Source organism: Neomonachus schauinslandi, chromosome 13 (genome assembly GCF_002201575.2).
Source record: "Neomonachus schauinslandi chromosome 13, ASM220157v2, whole genome shotgun sequence".
Taxonomy (NCBI): Eukaryota; Metazoa; Chordata; class Mammalia; order Carnivora; family Phocidae; genus Neomonachus; species Neomonachus schauinslandi.
Genome location: NC_058415.1, coordinates 2,249,118 through 2,269,144, shown reverse-complemented (window position 1 = coordinate 2,269,144; position 20,027 = coordinate 2,249,118). Strand labels below are relative to the sequence as shown.

The 20,027-nt window shown below is 44.4% G+C and overlaps 1 protein-coding gene across 2 annotated transcripts in view; it reads right to left on the bottom strand.

The window, feature by feature from the left end:
* Window positions 1–20,027, bottom strand: part of SPIN1 (spindlin 1) — a 76,271-nt gene that overhangs the window by 31,498 nt on the left and 24,746 nt on the right. For both annotated transcript variants that reach the window (XM_021694452.2, XM_021694451.2), the window contains exon 2: window positions 4,468–4,677. In XM_021694452.2, coding sequence (XP_021550127.1) covers window positions 4,468–4,519 — 52 coding nt within the window. In that variant the 5' untranslated portion in view covers window positions 4,520–4,677. The remainder of the gene's footprint in view (window positions 1–4,467; window positions 4,678–20,027) is intronic.

Genomic DNA, 20,027 nt, shown 5'->3' with positions numbered 1-20,027 from the left:
TCTCTGGAGGGTCCACCTCAGATCTCAGGAAATGTAAAGAAAACCTCCCAAACTGACTAAAAAGCAAATAGACACAAAGACACTCCTAACAGGCCAAGCTAATTCAAACAAGTCTTTTTAAAAATACAATTTATAGCCTCAGAAGTATAAGCTACTTGCACCTATGAAATAATATGGAAAAAAGTGAGCTCACAGAAGAAACAAAATGCTCACTTAAGAAATCTTCTTAGGGCGCCTGGGTGGCTCAGATGGTTAAGCGTCTGCCTTCAGCTCAGGTCATGATCCCAGGGTCCTGGGATCGAGTCCCGCATCGGGCTCCCTGCTCCTTGGGAGCCTGCTTCTCCCTCTGCTTCTCTCTCTCTCTCTCTCTCTCTCTCTCTCTCATGAATAAATAAATCTTTAAAAAAAAAGAAATCTTCTTAAAAGTTTGGAAAATAAAGTCAGTAAACCTCCTAAGAATGAGAAAATGGAAATGAGTAATTGGAGAAGTTTAGGAAAAAAAAAAAAACAGAAAGACCAGCCTAAGAAGCAGATGTCCCAGCAGCGTGCATTCCAGGGAAAAGAGGAAATGAGCACCAAAGAAGGACGGACGGACCTACCACTGAAAAGCCCAAGCACGGAGTGAAAAAGACCCATTCAGCCACTCACTGTCATGTTTCCCAGCATATGAAAAGTCCAGCCCAGAAGTTTTCAGGGGGGAAGGAGAAACCACTGGACACACACCCAGATGCAGAAACAGCATCCAACTCCCCCAAACAGCAACACTGGGGTCTCAAAGACAAGGAATGGAGCAATGCCTGGAGAATTCTGAATGAAAAGTTATTTCCAACTTAGAACCTTTTGCCCCACTGAAGACTGAGCAGGAGAAAAGAATGAAGACAATATTGATGCAAGGTTTCAAAAAGAACCTCATCTAGGTGCACTTTTGGAAAACTGTATCAGAGACAACTTCAAACGGGCAGAAAAGTAGAGAATATTACCGACCACACATTCCACTTACCACTTTAAAGATTTTTATTTATTTATTTATTTGAGAGAGAGCATGAGTGGCAGAGGCGGGGAGTGGGGGAGGGATGGGGCAGAGGAGAGGGAGAAGCAGGCCCTCCACTGAGCAGGGAGCCTGACGAGGGGCTCAATCCCAGGACCCCAGGATCACGACCTGAGCTAAAGGCAGACACTTAACCGACTGAGTCACCCAGGCGCCCCTCCACTTGTCACTTTAACCATCAACTCATTCACCGTCTGCTCTGGAAGCTTCTTGACGCTGTACAAGCTTTTCCTAAGCAAGAGTGCACACCGAAATAGGGAGGGCATGGCAACCAGAAACAAGGAGAATCCAGCTACAGAGAGGAAACAGGAATTCCAAGGATGACAGCATGGCCGTGGGGCTGTAGGACGCAGCTCAGAGAACAGGGCCGAAAGCACTAGAAGAGTCCCCAAGGAGCCGCGGACAGATGGGCCATCTATGGTGTCTGCCACGTGGCATATTACACTAACAGGTCTATAAAGCTGTGAGGACTGTTCAAGAGACTTCAAGCTGCAAAGAAATTTAAGCAAATAGAAAAAAAATTGAGAAATCTCTTAACTCCAGGAAAAACAAATAAACAAAAAAAAAAAAGAGAGAGAGAAAGTCATCGCCCTGCCTTCCTTGGTTCAGCACTGTCAGATTCAAGAGAAATCTGTCTACTCGTATTATTTACAAATGGTGAAGGTAAACAACAGAAGGGACAGAGTGCCTGCTTTTTGTTATAAGTCTTTGGCACTACTTGACATTTTCAACAATGAATTTTTATTAATTTGATAAAAATAAAATCAAGGTTTTAAAAATATTTGAATACAGCAAAACTAGTTGCTAAATCAGAGTGTTAGGTACATGCACATGTATTATTACTATTCCCCGTACCTATCTGTATGATTGAAGTATGTCGTAAGAAGAGAAAAACTGCAACCTTGGATAAACCAGTAAAAATGGAGGCTAACTCTAGGGGAAAAAACACATGAAAAATGTTGTGCCATATAATAGGACTTGCTGTCCATCATTAGGTGTATATAAATTACTATTTTAGTAACCAATTTAATTCCAACATAGTTCTATAGATAAACCTAACTTATTTTAAATAGAAATGCCTAATATGTGGAACTAGATATATAAAAGCATGCAAGCATTCAATTTTCAAGTTTTTACTGATCACCCACGCTCTATGTCACACAGAACTCAGTACTAGGGACTGCCTAGTGATCTATTTACCACTGTGGCACTTTTAAGGCAGGGCCTCAAATTCCTCACCCTCCTCCCATCGAGCATAGTACACCTCCCTCCCTTGACCCTGGGCTGGCAACGCAGCACACGTCGGCCCATGTGAGCCCCAAGGCTCCAGGCTCCGCCAGGAGGACCTTGCAGCTGTGCCTGTTTCTCTGGAGACACTCGCGCTGGGGGGCTGTCATGGTAGTCCAGTTCCCCAGACGCCCAGGGAGGAGGAGAAGGGTCCCTCAGTTTTCTCTCCAGGCACAGCTGAGCCACTGCACCAATGCTGGATTGCCCACCCAGGCTTCTCCTTGCAGGAGAAAAAGAAAACCCCCCTTTTGGGTGAATTTTATTTGTAAATTACATGCGTAACTGACAAGAGCCTTGGTCTATGTTAATAGGAAGAATGATTTAAGACAATTTTATAAACCATACTGATCAAGGGATCAGCAATCTTTCCAAAATATGATCTATCAAACAACAGTGGGAAACAAGTGACCCCACAGTCTCGTGTTAAAGTATCAAACAACGGGCCGACAAGAACTTACAGAGTACCCGCTTTGTCTTTAGCTCTACAGAAATGTGGAGGACGAAGAAAATATAAAATGAGAGTATGGACTGGGATTAACAATCTCTCCCTTAAGAGCAACAGCATCTCTTGGTTTAGATCCTTCGGGCACTTACACCACATGACACATCAGTGTAATCTGCTCACTCACTCTCCTGATGACAAGGACTCAAAAGCAATGAAGAAAACAGGAGTGCTAAATTTGGAATGGTGTGCATAAAAGGAAATCTGGAAAATGAACTACTATTCCCAATGAAAAACGTGGGAGGTTTCACTGATCAACAAAAAAACGACAGTTGGTTAAGCGTCTGCCTTCGGCTCAGGTCATGATCCCGGGGTCCTGGGATGGAGCCCCGCATCAGGCTCCCTGGTCAGCTGGGAGTCTGCTTCTCTTGCGTGCGCCCCCTCTGCCCCTCCCCACCACTCGTTTTCTCTCTCTCTCTCTCTCTCAAATAAATGTCTTAAAAAAAAAAAAAAAAACTTGACAGCAATTTTCACAATTAACAAAATAAAATTAAAAATATTTTATTGTAAATAGTATGATCAACGATAACAATGCTTTTTTGTAGAACAGCTATAATGTGCCAGGCACCTAGCTGATTTATTTATTTTATTTATAAAATTTATTCCTCCTAATAAGCTCAGCACACCCGTTTAGGTGATAAAAACCAAGGCTCGAGAAGATGTGTGGTGTGCCTGTGTCTATGTGGCTGAGAGGGCCGGGATTTGATAACACACTTGCAGATGGCTTATGCTTCAGTCTGTCATCTCTGGCCCAAAGTAATCTTCTGACAAACCCTAAACAGTGAAATCAGTATTATCTTTACAAAAAAGGAGCTAAAATAAAAGACATAATGGGTACTCAAAAATCTGAATCCCTGTGGCTCTTCTACAAAGAATTCCAAATACTACCTTAATAAATGTAAGAAATAGTACTAAATCAAACAGCAACCATTTCTGTAGAATTATTAGTTTTACCAGCATAATTCTAAGATTCATTTATCAAAGAGTCTTAAAATGCTATGACAGACTTTTTTCAACATTTTAATGTATTTCTGAATGGAGAGGAACTTAAGTCCTAAAGAAAATACCACTTACCTATTTCACAGGGTAGCCTGTTAGACTTTACCTTTGTTTCTGGGGTGGGTAAAAATCATGCAAAGTCTAACCTTCTATTCTAGTTGTATTAGCTGTGTGCCACAAAAGTAAGAATCAATTTCTATTAAATATTTATTTCATTTCTATCCATTTCATTCCAATAAAGTTCTTTCACAAACATACAAAAAGCTTTTTTCCTTAAAATCACTATAAATACCCTAAGTCTCATACTGCTCTAGTCAAATCACCTTCACTTCTTTCAAAAAGAAATAATAAATCCTTCATCTCTTATAATCCCATTAGGTAGGTGTTTACAATTCACTTGCTAAATTTAATGGACATCTGTAACTTGCTGGAAGGTGAAAGACTACAGAAAAAATATGAACATTGTCCCTGCCTTTTAAAAAAAGAAGCTCTTTTTTCCCATGTATGTGTACGGAGTGGTGGAAAGCACACAGCTTTAAGAACAGCAAACCACTAGGAACTATGTGAAAGTATTCCTGGGTTTTAGCAACATTTCACACTTTCTAAAAAACACAGGGACCGCACCACCTACCTGCATCCGCTCTGGACCGCTGGCCAGGTGTCTTCCCGAATGGGGTCTTCATTCATCTGTATTTAAGTGAGCAGCACAGCTGCCGGACTAGGGTGAAAATTGAATACTCTCCGATTTGAAACTTTTCACAGAATCTCAACGTACTTGTTAATCCATCATCCAAGTGCCTCTTTTACAAGTTCAGCAAAAACATGTGAAATCATAAGGACTCTGTAAAACAGTGAAGTGATAGTTCGTTACTAGAGCGTCATCATAAGAGCAAAACTACCCAAGTGAGCCACCAACTAACATAAAATTTTAAACACGACATCCGCTACAGAGTGCTTTGCCCAGAAGCAATTAGCCTTATTTCCGCAGACCTGGGCGCCAAGGGCAGCACCACTCCCCGGAGGCCGTGGGGAACACCACACCGCGTCTGCCTCCTCCACGCACCCTGGGACCCATTCTGCCGCCAACATCAGTAAAGGGCGGACGCCGGGGTGTTCGTGAAGATGGACCCTGGCCATGGCCCATATCTCCTCAATGGGACACGAAGACCCAGCCCACAGGGGCGGTGGTCCTGGGGAGGAAGGGTACCAGCACGGCTGCAGTGGGGGCAGCACGGGAACCAAGTTCAGGTCAGAACCACGGCTGGGCGCCAGGTCAGCAGGCCAGCAGCGGAGGCAAGAGAAAGGAGCACAGCCAACAAGACTGAGGTGCCCCGTCCGCTCCCAGAGGAAAAGATCAGTAAGTCCCACACCCATGCAAAAGTAAGGTCATCTTAGGGAAGCAGTTTATCCTCTCAGCCAAGTTTGATTCCAGTTCCAGTCCACATAGTAATACATATGTAATACACAGTCTCATAAAACACGAAAATGTCTGGGGCAAATCCCATTGAACCCAGGACTGCTCTAGGCTGGGCGTATTCAGTCTTCATGCAACCACTGCCTGTGTTCACAGGTGTAAGAACTAAAGGCAGTGTTGATTAATTTTCGAGACAAAAATGTAACAAAATAGAATGATTAAAAAGCATAATTAGTTGGGGAGAGAAGAATCCATTTAACCAATAAATTTCTTAACTATATAAAACTTTTTATTATTCAAGGGAGATAGACTTAGAAATGACCAGATCTTAAGAATTCATTCAGTAAGTATCCAGGGTGCCCCCTTTGGGGCTCAGGAAGGAGGGGGATGGTGCAAGCCTCAGCCAGGAGCAGCACCTCTTCTGGAGGCGGCCTTCCCCTGCGAGGCTCCAGTACTCTGTGGCCTCAGTGTCCAAGGCCTGAGGAGCCCACACTGAGGCTGCCTGACACGTGGCTGCCACCCATCTCCCGAGTCCACCCACAGCCACTGGAGCCTCGCTCCCCGACCCTGTTCAGCACCAGTCACGCCACCTCCCTCAGCAACTCATCCACACGACTCCCCCTGCCCTGTGGGGCCCTGCCTTCCAGAAGGCAGAATGCCGCTGGGCCCCCCCACACACACACAGCTCCCCACCCTGCCGGTCCACACAGCCACAGCGTGGCCTGACATCTTGATCTCCGGCCGCCTGAGGACCCTGTGCCCGCTCTCCTCCTCTGCACCACCATTCTCACCACGTTCTTGGCAACAATGCCCCTGCAACTTGCCCCTCAGGTCTCTGACACCCTCCTTTCAAGCCACCTGCTCCCCACCCCCGCCACTGAACTCCAGGGTCACAGCCTGCACCTTCTCATCACCAAGGACTACCACACGTCCAGAATCCTCGTTCCAAGCACCTCAACTCAAACCGCCTCCGATCGTCCCCCTTCCCTTACCCGGCCACTCGCACCCCACACTTCCCTGCTGCAACCGTTACCTCTCTCTGTGGCCTCACCCCTGTGGCACTGTCCGTGGTCTTCCTCAGGGGCTAACTGCCCTCCTAACTGCTCTGACTCTTCGGACATCAACCACGACAGTACTCCTGCTTTCCTCCATTTTCTTACCCTTCTTGTCCTGTCACCTTGGTGGCAAAACCCTGACCCAACTCCCTGCCTACAGTGCCCACAGCTTATAGGCATGGCCAGCCAGTTTTTCACCTCCCGCCTCAAGTGAGCATGCAACAGCGGTCCGCGCCACGGGCAGGCAGGCTGCCATCTGCCAGGGGGACAGCCCCGCACAAGAGAGGACAGCTCACCCTCGCACCACCTGACCCTGACGGCGCCCTCCACGCTCCCCTGCCTTCCCACCAGAGCATTCTCGGCAGCGCTCGACAAACGATGCACCATCTCCCAAATGGACAACATCCCCCGACTCCTGGTGCTCGACACAAAGCCGCCTCCAAGACTGAGGAATAGTCTAATCTGCACAAGTACCAATGTACCCTAGCCTAGTGAACTAAACTGGTTCTGTAACAGGAGAAACCCAGCTTCCGGAGGTCCTGAAGTGTGCGGCCTTCTCCCGGTGAGGCTTCCTACTGCACACCCGTCACCACGGGTGGCCGGGATGAACCTGTCCGGCCTGTTCTACTTTTAAACAGTGCAAGGCACAGGTTGAAGGAAGAGCTGCAGTGAGAGAGGCTGAATAATCTAAGAATGCAAAATGTGAGCTCAAAGTCCTTCCCCATTTCTGAGATGCAGTTAATATTCCAACTGCCTCATCTTACCGATGCCTGTGAGTCCAGAGACAAAGGGGGAGCCCAAGCAAGGGGCAAACACGACCCAGTGCTGACCATCGCACCCCCGGCTTTGCTCTGTTCCTACAGCTGCCATATGATGCTTCGAGAAACTTCCCCAGAACAAATCTCACTCTTTTGACTGGAAAGAGAAAAACTTAACTTGTTCAAAAAACACTTTTAAACATACTTTTACCTTAAGTTACTCTATTAAGTGGTTAATTTAGTCAACAAGACAAAGTGAAGATGAATTTTTCTTAAAAAACTGTAAATGCTGACATTGTAAAATCGCATTATTTCCAGGAGAGTGGGAATTACTAAAGATTGTTCAAGTATTACAGAAAACGCTGTCATGGGCCATAGAAAGGCAGGCCTAGGTTTGCAGAGGCCCAAAGGCCGCGGCCGTCACGAAGGCAAGGGCACCACGGCGCCACGGCGCCACGTGGCTTTCGGCTGCGGGGCCACCCAAGCCAGCACCCCTCACGTGAGCCAGGCGCTCCTCGTGGCCCCCGGGGACGCCGTCACTCACACAGCATGGTCAGAAAGGCTTCCCCAAGCCTCTGCACTTCATCCCCAGTTGACAGTGAGCACAGGTGACCCGAGAGCCACACACAAGTGGCGCCACTCCCCCAAGGTCCACGTACAGCTCCAGCCTGAGACTAACGGAGCCCTGAGTACGGGGTCTGGAGGGGAAAGCCGTTCGAGACACTGCAGACCAGCGGAGAAATTCAAGGACACTGTGGCATTACCACTGGCCCCTCACACACACTTGTGACGCTGGGTGGCACACCCAAATATGGTCACTCTCAGGAAACACATACAGAGATTTCTAGAAGCAGACGGCCATGAGGGCTGCAAGTGAATTTCAAATGGTTCAGGAAAGAAAATGAAATACACATACACACAATAAAATGAAAACTGCAAACTACTAATTCTTGAATCTAAATGAGGGGCGTACTAATGCTCTTTGAACTCATATTTCAATTTGAAGCTTTTCACAATAAAAAGTTGGAGAAGAAAAGATCCTGGATTTTCCTCTGCTAAATCCACCTTTACTAAACACGGCCAGGCTTGCAATTTTGCTAAACAATCTTTAAAATGTGTCATTAGTTTAGTGTTCAAACTCGAAATTCTCCTTCCATAATAATCTTAAAGGGGACGAGACTCTCACAAACGGTTTCACAGAAAAACAATGTCCCAAGGCGCACTCTGTGCGTCACACGCCGCTGCCCGCGCATCTGCTCAGACACCTCACGGCCACCAGGAGGTACACGCAGGGACCAGGCTGCAGCATGGGCAGACCACAAGGAGCACCGCCGAGATAACTTCCTATGTTAACGGTAAACACGTACATTGTTCCCATAAAGGAAGAGAGCGCCACAAAATTCAATGCCACTACACGCTATTTCCAGAAAGCGTAAGAAATGAGCGCTTCCACATTTCAGATATAAACAGATTACATACCAAAGTATTTGCGGCCAGCTGTTATCATCAAACAGTGCTATTTATAAAAAGGAAATAAATCTCCAAAACTGTTTAAGCAAAGATGTTAAGTCCCAAAGAGGTCTCCACACCTGGACCACTACCAGAAAAGTACAGGGGAGTGCTAACGGCCAAAATACGTCCAGTGTGTGCTGAAGTCTGGGTTGCTAATAAGTTGTCTGAAAGCTGTTGTCACAGATGGTTCCACATGGTGGGAGGAACCTGTATGACCACAAACACTTACGTGAAAAATGATACACAGCTAAAATCTGAACAGGACTAAATACTAAATAACGTTCTTAATTACAATATTATAGTTACAGGAAAAATATCCCTATTATAAGAAGTGTCATGCCGTCTGCAATTTACTGCAAACTTTCAAATGGCTCAACAAAAAAACGTTAGCACAGTAAAATATTAGTGAATGGATCTCAACGGAGGGTATACGATATAACTCAGCTACAGTTTCAACTCTTCTGTGTGTAGAAAATTTCATTTAAAAAGTCTCAGGAAGGGGCACCTGAGTGGCTCAGTGGGTTGAGCATCCAACTCGGTTTCACCTCAGGTCATGATCTCAGGGTTGTGACTCAAGTCTCCGTCGGGCTCCGCTCTGGGTGTGGAGCCTACTTGGGATTCTCTCTCTCTCTCTCCACTGCCCCTACCCCCGTGTGCATGTGCACATGCACACTCTCTCTCTCTAAAATTAATAAATAAAATCTCATTTAAAAAAAACAAAGTCTGGGGGCACCTGGGTGGCTCGGTCGTTAAGCATCTGCCTTCGGCTCAGGTCATGATCCTGGAGTCCCGGGATCGAGCCCCGCATCAGGCTCCCTGCTCAGCGGGGAGTCTGCTTCTCCCTCTCCCTCTGTTGCTCCCCCTGCTTGTGCACCTACATGCGCACTCTCTCTGTCAAATAAATAAATAAATAAAATCTTTAAAAAAAAAAAAAAGTCTGGGGAAAAAAATAGCAGAGGGAGGAGAAAAGGCAAGTTTGGACCTGGTGATGACACAGGTTTTTGCAGATGCTCAAAGATCTGTAATTTATTTTCTAAGATGTGATTTTTTTAAATCGATTAAAAAAGACAGCAAAGGGGGCGCCTTGGTGGCTCAGCTGGTTAAGCGTCTGCCTTCGGCTCAGGTCATGATCTCAGGGTTCTGGGATCAAGTCCTGCTTCAGGCTCCTTGCTCGGCAGGAAGCCTGCTTCTCCCTCTGCCTGCCGCTTCCCCTACTTGTGCTCGCTCTCTCTGTCAAATAAATAAATAAAATCGTTTAAAAAATTAATTAAAAAAATAAATTTTTTTAAATTAAAAAGCAAAATATTTGTAATTCCTAAATCTAGATGGGGAACATACAAATGTTCAACTGCCTATTTCAACTCTTCTATATGCTTGGAATTTTTCACAATAAAAAGAGAGAAAAAGAATCAATGGTTTTACTTTGTAAATCCAGAAAGAAACCCACTGGAGTACAACTGAGAACCTTCCTAGGTTTACTGGAAATTTACTTCCTAGAATTTACTAGAAAGTCCAATGGAGGGGTACCTGGGTGGCTCAGTCAGCTGGGCAGCTGGCTCTTGGTTTCAGCTCAGGTCATGAGATGGAGCCTCACAGTGGGCTCCACTCAGCACAGTCTGCTTGAGGATTCTCTCACCCTGTGCCCCTTCCCCCTGCTCGCCTGAGCTCTCTCTCCCTAAATAAATAGATTAATAAATAAATAAATCTTTAAAAAAAAAAAAGAAAAGAAAAGAAAGTCCAATGGATGGCCCCAAAAGACAACATTACAGAGGCCTCTACTGCAGGCTGTCCCCTTTGGTTCAAACCTCAAAATTAAAATGAAGGGCTCAATATGAATAAAGTGCTGTTGATTACCCAGGGTTTGGCTATAATACCAAGTGGACATCAGAAGGCCTCCAGAATCCCAAACTCTCATATACCAATATAAGCAAAAACCCTACACATCTAAGTACCACGTTCTCATACAGGAGATCTCAAGCACGGACAAAATGCACAGGACCATGAATCTGGACAAGGGAAACGTGTCTTCGTTTTCCCAACCTTCACATCTCAAAGACAGCACCTCCCTCCACCATGAATGTATGCAACAAACCACAACACTACTAGAACCTTCCTCAGGAGGAAGCAGTCTTTCCATCCCACTGCATGTGTTGTAGATCTCAAGTCACTTTTAAGCTCATCAACACTTTTAAATGATGTCACGTGGCATGCCACAGACCAGACCCAACCAGAGCAGACCAGCTGCTGGGTCAGAGGTCCTCCAACTGTGAAAACAGAACTGGTGATGCTGTAAGACAAAGAGCTGGGCCAGCCCTGGTCCAAATTCCAGGGAAAGTCCCTCTAAATCCTTGGAGGAATCTCTGTGATTCACGGTGGCCCCTAGATGTTTTGTGCTAACAAGATGTCTCAGAATGGGGTTGGTCACACCAGAAAGACCAATCATGGGACTGGGGGACTAAGGCTCTAAATCCCATGATGGCAGCCCAACTGTTTGATTGTCAGTTCAACCTGACGGCCAACGATCCATCAACCATGTTTACATAATGGAATCCCAATAAAACTCGGGACACAAGCTGAAGTGGGCTCCCTCGGCAACGCTCCAACTCCACATACAGCTACACAGCCACATGCAAGGCAGGCAATGCTCCTGACTCGAAGAAGAGCACTACAAGCTTCCCATTCAGACCCTCAGAGACCTCGCCCTATGTGTCTGTTCCTCTTACGGCTGGTCCTGATTTGGATCCTTTTCTGCAAGTAGACACACACCTTTGGTTCCAGACCACTGTAAGTTAAAAGAGTTTTTTGTTTCCCAGTGCAGAAAAATGCTATGTTAACACTACACTGTAGTCCATTAAGTGTAAAACAGCATTAAGTCTAAAAAACAATACCGTAATTTGAGAACTTTATTGCTAGAAACTAATCATCATCTGAGCTTTCAGCAAGTCATAATCACTGATCAGATCTATAACAAATAATGCAAAAATTTGCAATACCGCAAGAATCACCAAAATATGATGCAGAGACACAAAGCAAGCAAAAACTGTTGGAAAAATGGCGCCGCGTGCTTGACAGAGTTGTCACAAACCCTCCATTTGTAAAGAACAGTATCTGCAGAGCACAATGATGTGAAGCTCAGTAAGATGACGGGAGCCTGCATAGTGCTTTCCTGAATTCTTCAAGATGTTCTAGTAAATCATCAAATCTGAGAGGGCCGTGGGAACCCCCAAACTTGGGGCTAGGGTCTGCCATGAGGACAGCTGTGCGGAGGACAGCGCTGCAGCCTCTGACGTCTGACCTCACCCAGGAAGTTGGTGCTGTAAGCACACACAGGTCTACATGGCTCCCTGGTGTTCCTTCTCACTGATGATCTGTTGGCCAGTACGTGAAGAAAGAAAAATCAAAGACCACCTCAATTTATTTTTTGACGAGCATCAAAAGCCATAATTTAAGTATCTTAAAATATAAAGATTTAATGATGCATACATTAATATCAAGTTGCACTTAACATACTAAAGAAGCCAATGTACCGTTAAATTTATTTTCATAGTTTTACAATCATTTAAATATAACTGATTTCTATTGTGATCCCTTCTACTTTATTTACTGTATTCAGAAACACTACAAGAAACATTACAACAGGTTTCAGCAGACTGCCAAGAGGACCACAGCACAACCACCTGCCTAAACCACCTGCCTAAACCACCGGCAACAAGCAACTCTGGAATCTTCCAAGGCCACCTGCAGCACCACATAAAGAATGGACAACTCCTGGGAGGGAGAGACTCATCACTGAGAACACGCCCCTGAAAGCTAGAAAATCAAAATGAAATCTAAAAGAACACCCCAACAAGAACTATCAGGAACCAGGGTTTCTTACAGAAATGGCTACTTTCAGGTCAGGTGCAGGACACACAGGAGGAGGGGTGTCAAACAGACAGGGGGTTCTCTTTTTTTTTTTTTTTAAAGATTTTATTTATTTGACAGAGAGAGATACACAGCGAGAGAGGGAACACAAGCAGGGGGAGTGGGAGAGGGAGAAGCAGGCTTCCTGCAGAGCAGGGAGCCTGATGCGGGGCTCGATCCCAGGACTCTGGGATCATGACCTGAGCCGAAGGCAGACGCTTAACGACTGAGCCATCCAGGCGCCACCAGACAGGGGGTTCTCTTAATCATTTTCCTAAGTTCTGTACATGACTGAAAACTTCCATGACAAGATCCTGAACACACACTTAGAAGGCATCAAAGGACGTGATGGTAGCACTCACGGGGGCAGCATCTAGGGAGGTAAAGCCCATGTCCCAAACAGCTCGGATCACTGAGAGCAAGGGGCGGCTGAAAGGCTGACAGCTCTGCAAGGAGCCGAGGACCAGAACCCCAGGACTCTTGGGGACCATCACAGCAAGGAGGGGGCTGTGAACCCAGGCTGCTGTACACCTAACATGGAGCTGAGGGGAGCCCAGACTGCCCACTCACCCAGCTGCCTGACAGAAGCAAGCGTAAACCTTCCCTAGGAATACCATCCCAGACTCCAGATTATTTCAAACAATTTTTTAAATGTTATCTACTGCATGTGCACACATGTGCACACATACAAACTGGCCCGCAAGGAGACAAAAACTGGCAGAAACAACAAATAATGAAAAAAGCAGACCCACAGAGTTGCTAGGTATTTGGAGTTGTAAAATCATACCTGGAAGTATGCTGGGGGAAGAAAGATATGGAAATATAATTATTAAATGAAAAATAAAACAGCTGTCAGCATCCTGCTCCAAAGGGTAAGACCTAACAGAAACTGGTAGAAAACTTTTGTTAAAATCAAGGACAGGCGGCAAACAGCCTTGAAGTTTCCCTGAGCAGAGAGAAACAGTTTAGTCATGCAGGCAAAGCTTGATTTAGCTTATTTTGCAAGACTGACTGGACCTGGGTCATCCCTCGATTGTGCCTCTGAACATCACAAGTAAAACTTGAACTGCGTCCCAAGGTTGGTATGAGGTAACCACTGAGCAGTTCCATATAACTTGAGAACGTTCTGGCATCATGACCAGTCCCTGGGAAGAACACAGTCACCGACTTCTCCCCATATGGGCTGCTTTATGACCAGGCACCCCCGAGCCTCACTCCATGCTCTGGTTCGAGTGCTCCCAGTCTGCAAACCGCTGTCTGAGTGTGTGCGTGATAACCTTCTGCTAACTGCTACTTCAGTGACCCGCTGGTCTTACTTTGTCTACTTTGAGCCTCTGACATTTTACGGTGTCAGGAGTGGAGTGCAAACGAGAGTCCCCACGACTCTGCAGCCAGAGGGCAAAGAGATGCTGGTGCCCTCAGACCCCACGGAACTCCCCGCTTTCTCCCCGACCCTGCAGTTTTAAGGTAAGTCTCTCTGGGTTCTGAGCTCTCCAACCTTCTAGTGCACACTTGCTTTCTGTCCCTCCTTGGCTTTCTGGTTTCTATTTCCCTTTGCTGAAACTTCTCGGTAAGTCACCCATCCTGTACCAAGGGGGGAAACACGTGATTCCCAGTGATTTGGAACAGCTGTTAGAAACGAAGGCCCTCGTAGTTATTCTAGGGAATCCAAAGGCGAATAGGTTCCACCTGGTCCTTGGACCAGGCTCTTGTGCCTTTCTCCAAAAACAGGTAAACTTTTGGATAACCTAGAACTGTAATGGCCACTGCGGGGAACCTTTCTTTAGCCGAGTCCGCCTTAAAGGGCACGGGAAAAGAGGATCCCAAACCCCTCGGAGACAACAACGGAATGCTTTGTCTGATTGGTATGCAGAAGACTCTAAAACACAAAAATGACTTCAAAAACAGTCCTAAAAGGATCCTTACAGCATGCAAATAAAAAAAATCTTTAGTAAAATCTTTGGCCACCTGGGCAAGCAACCTTAACTTAGTTCATCTGCCAAAAACACAATTTGGATCCAACTATTCTTTTGAGTTCTGTATCTGAGACATGACTAAAATTTTTTGAAACAAAAGCTGTAAGATCTCTGTGTCTATCTGTAAGTTTATGATGCCTACATATATGTTGTAGATGTGATATATTTTTACCTCTGAATAGTATTGCCAGAATTAATTTTAAAGGCTCTATTTAATTGGCTTAAAGAAAATTAGGCATTTATATAAATTAAGTATACTCTCAGAAACGTAGTACTAACCCAAACATTCTTCAAGTTCATTTGAACTGGGATAATCTCTGATAAATAAAAGCTAGTTTAAGTTTCTTGGTTTAACAAAAACAGGAATGTCTTCAGTTACCAATATTGAACGTAATGCAAACAGGAAACTCCTACCCAGGTTTACTGATCAAGTAAATTCATAATGTCTCTAAGGTTACAGAATATATCAACAAGAAAACAGTTAAGATAATAGTTAATTATTTAATGTCTAGTCCAAGCCTAATTGTTAGAAACAGGCAATTTAAATAAACATAAATAAGAACAAAGTTTCTACTGTTAAACTAATGGATGTTCACTGAATATTTAAATCATTTCCACATTAAACATTAAATGCTATACCTGTTTATCTAGTTCTGACTTTTTAATTTTTATAGAGACAAAAAATATCTGGCTCTGTTAATAAACATGTTTTATGCCAAACTGAAAAAAAATTTTAAGATTTTATTTGACAGAGCGAGAGAGAGAGAAAGCACGAACAAGGGGAAGGGCAGAGGGAGAGGGAGAAGCGGACTCTCCACAGAGCAGGGAGCCCCATGTGGGGCTCAATCCCAGGACCCTAGGATCACGACTGAGCACAGGGCAGATGCTTAACCAACTGAGCCACCCAAACACCCCGAAAAAGAATTTAATATGAGGCAGAATACACTAGAAATTTTGAAACGTATGTATCAGTTTGCTAATCTACTAGAGGATGCTAATACATGACGGACTGCTCACATCGCCCACCTCCTGGTTTTCCCTGGATAGCAAAGTTAAGAACTGTTAGAAGTTGGAAAAGGGCCTGAGAGTGAACAGTGCACCAGAGAAAACATGAGTATGCTTAAAGTAATGGAACAAATTAACTCTGCACACACCATGTGCAGACAAGGCAGCAGGCACACCCTGCAAGGCGGGGCGGCAGCGGGGCTCCCTGGAGCTTCCTCCTACTGAGGAGTAATTTACTGTAACTTCCTGTTTCTCAAACTGTGGTTAGAGACCCTTAGTGAGTTGTGATAAACATTTAATTAAATAGGAAATATAGAGGCGCCTGGGTCCCTCAGTCAGTTGACCATCCAACTCTTGGTCTTGGCTCAGGTGGTGATCTCGAGGTGCTGGGGTCAAGCCCCAGGTCGGGTTCCGTGCTCACTGCGGAGTCTGCTTGAGATTCTTTCTCCCTCTCCCCTCCTCCCTCTACCCCTCCCCATCCTCACACTCTCTCTCTCTCTCTAAATAAAATCTTTTAAAAAATAAATAGGAAATATACACATTATTTTATAGCTACCTATATACATAAATGGATAATATGTATATTCAATTTACCTATAACTTCTAAATGAATTTATTATGAATTTATCTATGGATAACTAAAAGAATTTCAAAAAGTGCCAAGAGTGCATGCATGGCATACACTGAAAATAGGAAATACATGTCAGTTTATTAGGCTTTTACTTTAGTTACTTATATGGTTATATATATATTTGTATAGTATGTACTGGGCCAAAATATACATTGTATTTTTTGCTGTGGAATGGTCCCACGTGTCTGAAAGCCACTGCTTTGATACCACAGTATCCTGAGCAACAAAAGGGTCTATGCAGCCAGCTGGAAAGACCAATACAAGAACTACCACTCTTTCTGTCCTGCACACACACAGTGATAGTCCCCCAAGACCAGGCTGCAAGCACTCTCTGATAGGCTCACATGTTCTTGCCTTATGTTTTCAGTTTTACAGCCAGGAAACACTCTGTATTTGAAAGAACTTCTTCTACTTCTTATAACTACAATTCACCCTTGAACAACACTGGGATCGGGACTGCCAGCATCGTCAAAAATCCAGGTATAACTTTTGACTCCCCAAAATCTTAACCAGTAATCGCTATTGTTAACTGGAAGCCCTGCCGATCACAAAAACAGTTGGTGAACCCATTCTGTATTCATATGCTGTATTCTTACAATAAAGCAAGCTAGAGAAAATGTCATTAAGAAACGCCTAAGAAAACGTATTTTTACAGTACTGTCCTGTATTATTTACTGAAAAACACCTGCCCGTGAGCGGACCTGTACAGTTCAGTCCTTGTTCAAGGGCCAACTGAACTTGCAAGACTGCTGAGTTCTGGGGGCAGCTCCCCAGTATTCACAGCTCTGCTATCAGTTTAGAGTTTGCTGACCCACCTCTTTCAAATCTCGATTCTCCCGCTCAGCAATAATGAGGGATATGCAGCCCCCACCTGTCGCTATCACTCCCACTCCAGCACAAGGTCAGGAGACCCTACAGACACAATCTAATACTGTCATCATCAAAAGGCACATGGTTCATGTAAACTAGGTACCAGGAATTTATACTCATTCCGTGTAATACACAAACACGTCTATTATCCTCTAACAGTGAACCTGTGATTAATCTCTAACAACTGCCTTTCAAATTTCTTTTCTAGATAGTAGTCATTAAGTTTTAGAAATTGAGAACATCCGGGGCGCCTGGGTGGCTCAGTCGTTAAGCGTCTGCCTTCGGCTCAGGTCATGATCCCAGGGTCCTGGGATCGAGTCCCGCATCGGGCTCCCTGCTCTGCGGGGAGCCTGCTTCTCCCTCTCCCACTCCCCCTGCTTGTGTTCCCTCTCTCGCTGTGTCTCTCTGTCAAATAAATAAATAAAATCTTAAAAAAAAAAAAAAGAAATTGAGAACATCTGAACTAATAAAGTTGCAACTGTCAACAAAAAGTATTTATCTGTTTACTTATCTTTATGATTTTCATTCCTTAATCCCCATTACCTGCTTCCCCCATCCCATTTCCCCCATCCCCCTGCCCACCTCCCCTCTGGTGACCAGCACTGTGTTCTCTGTGGTTAAGTTTGTTTCTTGATTTGTGTCTCTGTCTCCTTTTTCCCCTTTGCTCGTTTAACTTCCACATATTAGTGAAGTCGTACAGTGTTTGTCTTTCTCTGACTTATTTCACTTAGCATAATACTCTCTATATCCATCCACATCGCTGCAAATGGCAAGATTTCATTCTTTTTATGGATGAGTAATATTCCAAAGTATATATACACCACACCTTCTTTATTCATCTACTGATGAACACTTGGGCTGCTTCCATAAATCAGCTACTGTTGATAATGCTGCTATAAACATCGGGGTGCATGTATCCCTTTGAATTAGTACTTTTGTATTCTTTGGGTAAATACCCAGTAGTGCAATTGCTGGATCGTAACGTAGTTCTACTTTTGAGGAACTTCCATACTGTTTTCCAGAGTGGCTGCACCAGCTTGCATTCCCACCAACAGTGAAAGAGGATTCCCTTTTCTCCACAACCTCATCAACACTTGTTTCCTGTTTTTTATTTTAATCATTCTGACCAATGTGAGGAGATATCTCACTGTAGTTTTGATCTGCATTTCCCTGATGATGAGTGATACTGAGCATCTTTTCATGTGTCTGTAGAACATCAGGATGTCTTCTTTGGAGAAATGTCTGTTCATGTCTTCTGCCCAATTTTTAATTGGATTGTTACTTTGGTGAGTTCTATCAGTTCTTTATATATTTTGGATACTAATCCTTTACTGGATGTGCCATTTGCAAATATCTTCTCCCATTCCATAGGTTGATGTTTACTTTTGTTGATGGTTTCCTTTACTGTGCAGAAGCTTTTTATGTTGATGTAGTTTATTTTTGCTTTTGTTTCCGTTGCCTCGGGAGACTTCTAGAAAAATACTGCTATGGCTGATGTCAGAAAGATCACTGCTTATGTTCTCTTCAAAATTTTTATAGTTTCAGATCTCACCTTAAGTCTCTAATCCGTTCTGAGTTTGTTTTTCTGTATGGTCAAAGAAAGTGGTCCAGTCTACATTAAGTTGATGGTCACTTACGTTTAAACCCATTCTTGACTCCTCTCCCCCCATTTTAGGTATATAGTGTCATATTTTACATCCTTTTTATTTTATGAATCCTTTTATTTTTACAGAAATATTCATTTTTACTGTTTTTGTTTTTTTCTTCTTTTCATACTCTCCCTTATGATCTCTCCTTTCCACTCAGCGTCCCCTCAGGGCTGGGTCAGTGCTCATGAACTCTTACCTTTTGTCTGAGAAACTCTTTCTCTCTCCTGCTCTGAATGATAGCCTTGCTGGATAGAATATTCTTGGCTGCAAATGTTTCTCTTTCAGCACGTTGAATGTAACATGCCACTTCCCTTCTAGCTTGCAAACTTTCTGCTGAAAAATCTACTCATAGCCCTATGCGGGTTCCTTGTATATAGCTATCTCCTTCTACTGCTTTTAAATGTTCTTTATTGCTACTTTTTGCCATTTTAATTACCGTGTCTTGGGATGGACTTCCTTGGGTTCAATTTTCCAAGGGATCTCTGTGCCTCCTGGATCTGGATGTTTCCTCCCCCAGATTCAGGAAGTTATTGGCTATTATTTCTTCAAATACATTTTCTGCCCCCTTTCCTCTCTCTTCCGTGATCTCAAAATGCAAATCTTATTACCTTGATGCAGCCACTAAGTGCCCAAAGACTACTCTCAATTTGCGTAATTTGCTCTGCTCTTTGCTCAGCTTACTTTCCTTTACTCTGTCTTCCAGGTCATTAATTTCTTCCTCCCCTTCACTTAGCCTATTTATTCCATCAAGTATATTTTTAGTTTCACTTATTAGGTTCTTGATCTGATTCTTTTTTTATCTCTGTGTCAAGGGTCTCATTGATGTTCTCCATTCTTTCCTCCAGTCCAGTGAGTATCTTTATGATCATTATTGTAAATTCCCTATCAAGTATATTACTTGTATCCATTTCACTTTGGTCTCTTGCTGTGGTTTGATCCTGTTCTCAGTCTCATTTTGTCTGGCTTTCTAGGTCTGCTTTGTGTTACGAGAGTCAGTTACTTCTCCTTCTCTTTTTGGTAAGAGCCTTGTGAAGAAGTCCTGTAGTGCCCTGCAGTGCAGTGTCCCATTCCCCAGGTCCTGGCCCTTCAGGGAGTGTCTCCCATGTGCGTTGCATGTGCTCTGCTATTAAGTCCTGGGCACTTTTTCCTTCAGTCCAGTCGTCTGCAGAGGCTCTCTTTGCCTTTTGTTCGCAATGTTTGGTCCCCAGCAGGATGGGATGCATTTTAACAAGGGCGGTGGTCTGCTTGCAAAAAGGAGACCTGCACCCAAACTGACATCCTGCAAAATGTGCGCATCAGGAAATGTGGTGTTGGCAGGGTTTGTCTTGGTTTTTTCTGGGTGAGGGGCCCATAGCGCTGGGACTGAAGGGAGCATGACTGGGAAGGGCAGATCCGCCGGGGGGGGGGGGGGGGGGGGG